General features: G+C 33.8%; 1 protein-coding gene across 1 annotated transcript; it reads left to right on the plus strand.

Moving 5' to 3' along the window:
- The first annotated feature begins 358 nt into the window (after nt 1-358).
- Nucleotides 359-2,314, plus strand: LOC108758965 (putative nuclease HARBI1). The gene is made up of 4 exons (XM_018504210.1): nt 359-549; nt 622-721; nt 792-969; nt 2,172-2,314. Exons 1-4 carry the CDS (start codon nt 359-361, stop codon nt 2,312-2,314), a joined length of 612 nt encoding a protein of 203 aa, XP_018359712.1.
- Nucleotides 2,315-7,169: the final 4,855 nt, after the last annotated feature.

Here is a 7,169-nt window from a genome sequence, read left to right on the forward strand (position 1 = left end):
AAATCGATCAAAAAGAAGATTTTGGATGAAAACTCGCAGTAAACATTGGTGGAAAATAATAGTACCTAATCATTTTTTAAACGAGGATTGGCTTGAAAGTTTCAGAATGAGACGTACTACTTTTCAATTTATTTGTGATGAGCTGCGATCAGAACTCTATCCTGCTATTCCATTTTTGGTTTCTAGAGAACCATTGAGTGTGGAAGTAAAAGTGGCTGTAACATTATATTATTTAGCAAGTTGCTGCGAATATCGTGTAGTTGCTAACATTTTCGGGATTCATAAAACATCTGTATGGAGATGCCTTCATAATACAGTTAATGCTATTAACAAAATATTGTTGCCAAAGTTTATAAAAATGCCTGATATTAATGAATGTGCAAGGATATCTGTAGCATACGAAGCTCGTATAAATGTTCCACAAGTAATAGGTGCGATTGATGGCACCCACATCCCTATTCTACCACCTGCAGATGGTTATAAAGATTATATTAATCGCAAAGGATGGCCATCTATTATACTTCAAGCGGTAGTAGATAATAACTTAAGGTAAAGTAATATTTACTTTTCGCATGTAACAATAAATCAATTTGGATTAATTATTTATTTTATTTTAATAAGGTTTATGAACGTCAACTGTCAAGCTCCTGGATCTTGTCATGATGCAGCTGTATTTAAAAAATCTATGCTGTATAAAGAAGCAGAACGGATTATTCCAAGGGTATATTTTTAAAAATTAATTTACTTTGCAATATTTTTGGAAAATAAAATAATCTCAATACCTATTTCAGAAAATGAAGTTAATTAATGGTGTTGAAATACCATATTTTTTGATTGGAGATCCAGCATATCCATTACTACCTTGGCTAATGAAAGGATATACAAAAGTTACACGTTTAACTCCACAAGAGGAATCATTTAATGTTTATTTGAATAGTAACAGAATAGATGTTGAAAGAGCGTTTGGACGTATTAAATCACGATTTCGTTGTTTATTAAAACGTATAGATTTACATTATACCAGTGTGCCTAAAGTAGTAATCGCATGTTGCGTATTACATAATATTTTGGAATCTAGAAATGAACCAATTTTACCTCATTGGATGGAATCAGTTGAATCATCTGAAAATATATTTCTTCAACCTCTAAGAAATGAATGTAGAATATATGATTCTTATGATGCGTCCAATATACGAGATGTTCTATGTAACTATATGACACAATTTCCTTTAAGAAAATCATATCAAATTACATAAAAGAATATGAAAACATGTTAAATCTTTGACATGGGTCTGAATAAAATAATTATTCTGTTATAGTAAAATTCTTTTCTTTATTTGATTACATATATGTATATATAACATTACAAACATGAATACAGTTGACAACAAATAAAATTTATTCTTTCAAATATAATCATATAATCGTTTTATAAACTGCACCTTGCCTTATATTTAATCACAATATTTAGAATAGATGTTCTTTGTAATTATTTGATTTAAGTTATTTAGTAATTGATTTAAAGGTATGTTTGGCTGCAAGAACATTATCTAATAATTCAACTAACATTATCATATAACATCACAGTACATTCAGGCTTTGTACTTTTCATTTATATAAACTTAAATTAAAAACTTCGTTTTTAAAACAAAAACTTAAAAACTTAAATTAGTTTCCACCCAGACAGCACACATATGAAAATATCTAAAACTGGCGCATAAGACATCTTAAACACATCTTTAAAATTACTTATATAAGTATTCTTAAAGACGCCTTATGCATCAGTTTTAAACATGTTTGCATATGTGTGCTATTTCTGGGCATTCTTTTGTAACAATTTAATATTTAATTTTCATAAATAATAAAATGACTTATCCTTTAAAAAAAATTTGTACTGAATATAAAACTTTCAAATAGAAGAACATCTAATAATTCAACTATTAAATCTATTATATTACATCACAGTATATTCAGTCTTTGTATTTCACACATTTATATAAACTTAAATTATAAAAACTTCTTTTATAAAAACTTAAATTAGTTTCCATTCTTTGTTTTAAAATAAAATGTGTGTGTGTGTGTGTATGTGTATTGTATATAAAACTTTCATATAAAAAAAACTTTCAAACGACTTTTAAACAACCATCCTTATTTTGTGGCTTGATTTGAAGTTGAAGCTGAGTTTGAATTACAAGATGAAGTTATTGAGGAAATTGTTGATATGGATGAAGAAGTTGAAGAAGGTTCAATCGATGATAATGGGGTTTGTGTAAATGGTGATGTTATAACTGGCAAACATCTTTCTGAAGATTGAACAACATTAAGTGGTACTTTTACAAAACGAGGATTATTAAATGATTGTAATGGAGCCAATGGAGATCTGAACTGTGTGGGATTAGAAAAATAATTTATAGGAACTTGAGATTGTAAAGTATTTGCATGCAAATTTTGCATTAATAATTGAGTTTGTTGCTGTAACATTTTTTCTTGTTGCTTTAAAATATTATTAATCATTGTATTTTGAGTTTCTATTGCAACCCTATTAATATCTTCATTTGATTTTATTAATTTTTGAACGCAATTATCAAATACTTGAGCAAATGTTTGACGATTCGTTGATCTTACAGACTTAAATTTTTTTTTAGAGTCTCTATTTTTATCACTTTCCAGTAACATTGCAACATCATTATTATTATTATTATTATTCGTTATTTCGTTATTTATTATTGTCTCGAATTGCTGTTCAACTCTTTTATCAGTAATTAAGTCTGAATTTTCCGCAATATAATCAATACTGTCGCTCTCACTAATACTACTAATAATACTTTTAGGAGTATTGTTAAACTGGTTGTCGCTTTCATTACTGTATGCATTAGTCTCATCAGATGTTGAACATCCTGGAATCGCGCCATCTGCATCGGGAATATTGTCGAACATATTCACGTCAATTGGTATAAATGTTGTATTTAAAGAATCCATTCCTTCCTGAATATTTACAGGTCTGCATCCAAATAATTCATGAAGCTCATCATAGAGTATACATTTCTTCATTACTCCCGCACCACTTTTTGAAAGCGCAGTTCTACAATTATTATAGTTACCTATAACAAAAACAAGAGCCATTTATTGAAAATTCAAACATTGTACTGTAAAATTAATTTAAATTATAAAAAAATATTGAGAAACATACATTAAGGCTACATTTCAAAACGTCCTTTCCAAGGAAAATTTTACTCTCAATATATAGTACACGTAACATATACTATACTATTATATCGAGTAAAATTTTCCTCGGAGAAGACGTTTTGGAACGTAGCCCAAATTTATAATTTAATGTATAATAATTATTTATAACTTATTATATAATAGTATTGTACTTACGCTTTAATGCTTTAAATTTTATGTGTATTTGCGTTGCACTTCGGCAATAACCTTTATTCTTCATATCCTGTTCTAAAGATTGGAAAATTTCTGCGATGCGAAATCTTTTGTTGTCCATAATTTTCAATACTTTCTTTTCTTTTAAAATATTAATTAATGTTAAAGTTTCATCGTATGACCAAATATCACGTTTATTATTCATTTTTGAACGGCTTATACTTTTAACCTTTAACGAATAATATGAAAAGGTTGGCAATATTTACTTTTAATCTCATCGTTTCCACCGACTAAATTTAATGTCAATTTGCTGCTACTCCGGTAGAAGTTGTGGATCGAAGTGGAAGTGAAATGAGCAGAGTCAAACGTATTTCCATCGAGTTAAATTCGGTTCTACGCCGCATTAGGTGCGAATTAATGCTTCGGTGGAAACTAGGTAACAGATAACTATTATGGTTTTGTAGTGGGAAATCTGATCAAGTTTGCTTACAATTTGCCCGCGAACTACTAGCATTTTGCTATCAGGATCCTATAATTCCAGAATTGAGAGTTAATATGGTTGGTCATATTTGGAATTCCAGATTACATATATTTGGACATGTGTACTTTCAGTTATATGTATTTGATGTATATATATATATACATATATCCCCGACTATCAAGGTAAAAATATTCCATAGATTTGTCTTAAAATGCACCGCACACAATTTTATTATTCGAATATTGGAATTTATTTGAAATGTAGTATAGGAAAATTTTCAGGCAGTGTACGTCAAATGAATAAGAATATACATACGTATATTTTCAATTAAAGAATATCTTTATTAAATAAAATACAACTCGTTACATGGAGCGATTACATGGAGCGCGGAAACGAGGAAGACAAAATTATCAAAATCTTACTAAATTTCCGCGTTTCCGCGCGTTTTGCTCTGTCTGTTTTGATCTCCTAATATTACATGGAGCACAATTTCCGCAGAAAAATGGCCGAACACTGCGGACATCTACGGCGTCGTCACTTCACCACGGCACCGCTCGGACGTGCGTCAAGACGAACGACCGGGACGTCCAGAACCACGAACACTGCCAAAAAGCAAAAGGCGAGGCAGAAGTCTGCCGAAATATCCAAAATTGAATAATTACAGAGAACCTCGAGCTGAAACGCGTCACAGTCGAACAACTCATCGAACTAATATGGCCCCTGCACACACTGGATGCGGAAACGGAAACGCTTGCCGCATGGCAAGACGCGATGCGTGACGCGCTCAGTGGAAACGTACCCTAATGCTGGATTTACACTGCATCCGATTTGCGTCGTATGATGCTTTGCAACCAATCAGAAAACAGGATTCCGATGGATTTTGCTTCGTATCAGCGGAATTCTGTTTTCTGATTGGTTGCAGTGCGTCGTACGACGCCCATCGGATGCAGTGTGAATCCAGCATAAGGATTGTGTATTTATATATATATATATATATGTATATGTACCATTCTTTTCTAGTACTCATCTTATATAAGTGCGTACGTAAAAGTGATTACAAATATATATAAATATCTGACGGTTTTTTGGCGGTATTTCAAATAGAATTTAGCTGGTAATGTTTTTCAACAGTTGGCATCACTGGCTAATTTAAATATTCTTTATTTTCTTCCTACTTTTATTCTGGAGTAGAGCAATACGGCTAATAATATAGGATTAAAGAGTTAAAAATTAAAAGGGTATGATAATAGTAATCAGAGTATTAAGAATTATGATATTAAGAATTATGATATAGTCGCCAACTGAGGGGTAAACAGGGGTGGCACCCAGTTGGACACGGCTCAATTGGACACGAGCCACCCACAGCGCTTGAGACTACAAAGCTCCTAAGCACCGGTCGGTGTGATTGGTGGTGTCCAATCGAGCCGTGGTCAATCGGGATCATCCCTAGTCACGTGTCCCATCACGCGTAACATGTCGTGCATCGTAACATAACTTGGCAACATAATCTGGCGCTCTTGTTACGCTACTATATATTTGCATCTAATTGTGAGAAGCATTACGTGCATTATAGAACAGCATAGTCAAGGTACGTGTATAAATATATAAAAGAATAACATTAATTTACAATAAAGTGAAATAACATTACTGATATCTATACGTAGTTAGAAATGACATAGGGAGATAGGTTATTGGCTTTATTTACAATCTTCATTGCTAATGGTAAGGAAAAGTTGCTGAATGCGTACTGGTCACCTAAATCGTACCTCGTCGATATTTCATATTATTACGTAATATAAGCAACATTTAATGACAAAAGTATGAACTAAATGAAAAATGAGTAATGTAGACAAAAATTCAACAGGCTATACCTTATTTTGTGCGCGCAAACATTAAAAAAAATCAGATATAACAAATGTTAATTTTTGATCAATTTATATAGCCGATAGTAATGTAATGATATAATTTTATTCTGAATTGTTATATTTTCACAAAAGAAAGTTTATTGTAGAATATTTTACATTCATTGATATACATATTTACATCCATTACAAAGATTAAATAAATATTTTTATAAAATCGATTAAGTTTCCTAAATCGTACCACCTCTTATATATGGCTTCATTCGGAATCGCAGCCTTTTAGGTTATGGTGCCTCGGATGCATCATTTTGTCTTTGCTTTGGAACAACATAAAAGATAAAACAATCATGATGCATCCGAGCAATGTTTCCAAACGCCTGTATAAGAATAATTAGAAATAATATTATATTTTGTCAATTTCAAAGACGGTACGATTTGGGATACTTACAGGTACGATTTAGGCGACCGGTTGCCTAAATCGGACCTTTTGCAGCATGTTGCAAAAAGACTCCCAGTGAATTAATTTGATATTGATAGAAGATAAAACGTGTAATAATAGGTACTTGAAATATCAAAGTACAATTTCTAATCTTCATTTGCACACAAATCAGTTCTAAATGAGAAATATAATAAAAAATACGTTAAGTGGTACGCATTCAGCAACTTTCCCCTACATATCCACTGAGTGCGTCACGCGTCGCGTCATCCATCACGTCATGACGCGACGCGAAAGAGAGAAAGAGTAAAGTTTATACCCCTCTTTTTCTCTCTTTCGCGTCGCGTTGTGACGCAGTGGATGACGCGATGCGTGACGCGCTCAGTGGATACGTATCTTAATTTATACTTTTGAGTGCTCTTTGTTTGTCGAATAGTTGTAAAAAAATTAATGGAAAAATTCTAAAGATCTATATACAGATCTATATACCCTGCTGCCCTCCATACCCTTGGGCGTGCGATGCACCACAGTGACACGCCCAACAGCCTTCCCAAGTCACAGGCAGGGAGCACCGCTCCCCCTGTTGGCGCCGTGCCACTGGGCGATTGAAGTCAGTGTCGCCAACCTACCGGCACAATGGGGACCGTTCCGAGGAACGAGTCCCCCAGGGGCCTTCATTGCTGAGAGACCCCCTTGGGGTGCTGGACCCGGTGTGCAGACCCCCCTCGTTACGAGAGGTACAGGTTGTACTTAGACCCCCCAGGGCCGCAAGGCGACCCAAGGGTATGGAGGGCAGGGGCCATAACTCTCCTGACAAATATCAGGGACAGGTAGAGCGGATTAAACTGAGACGGAATGTCTTCTACCATTTTTCAATTTTTGCAATAGTTAACGAGATATTTATTTATAAAAATATTCAAATTCGCTCGGCCCACCGCCAAATCCGAGCGCGCGGCTCGATAGGACCGCCCAGCGAGGCGCGCCGCGCGCGCTCGCCGTCGCTAGGCACGCG

The sequence above is a fragment of the Trachymyrmex cornetzi genome, unplaced genomic scaffold (assembly GCF_001594075.2).
Source record: "Trachymyrmex cornetzi isolate Tcor2-1 unplaced genomic scaffold, Tcor1.1 scaffold162, whole genome shotgun sequence".
Lineage (NCBI taxonomy): Eukaryota > Metazoa > Arthropoda > Insecta > Hymenoptera > Formicidae > Trachymyrmex > Trachymyrmex cornetzi.

Excerpts from the sequence above, each read along its gene's own strand:
- LOC108758965 (XM_018504210.1), top strand. The coding sequence starts at position 359 with ATGCCTGATATTAATGAATGTGCAAGGATATCTGTAGCATACGAAGCT. Across the intron at positions 550-621 it reads GTAGTAGATAATAACTTAAG|GTTTATGAACGTCAACTGTC; the intron begins GTAAAGTAATAT and ends TATTTTAATAAG. Across the intron at positions 970-2,171 it reads TGTTGAAAGAGCGTTTGGAC|TTGAAGCTGAGTTTGAATTA; the intron begins GTATTAAATCAC and ends CTTGATTTGAAG.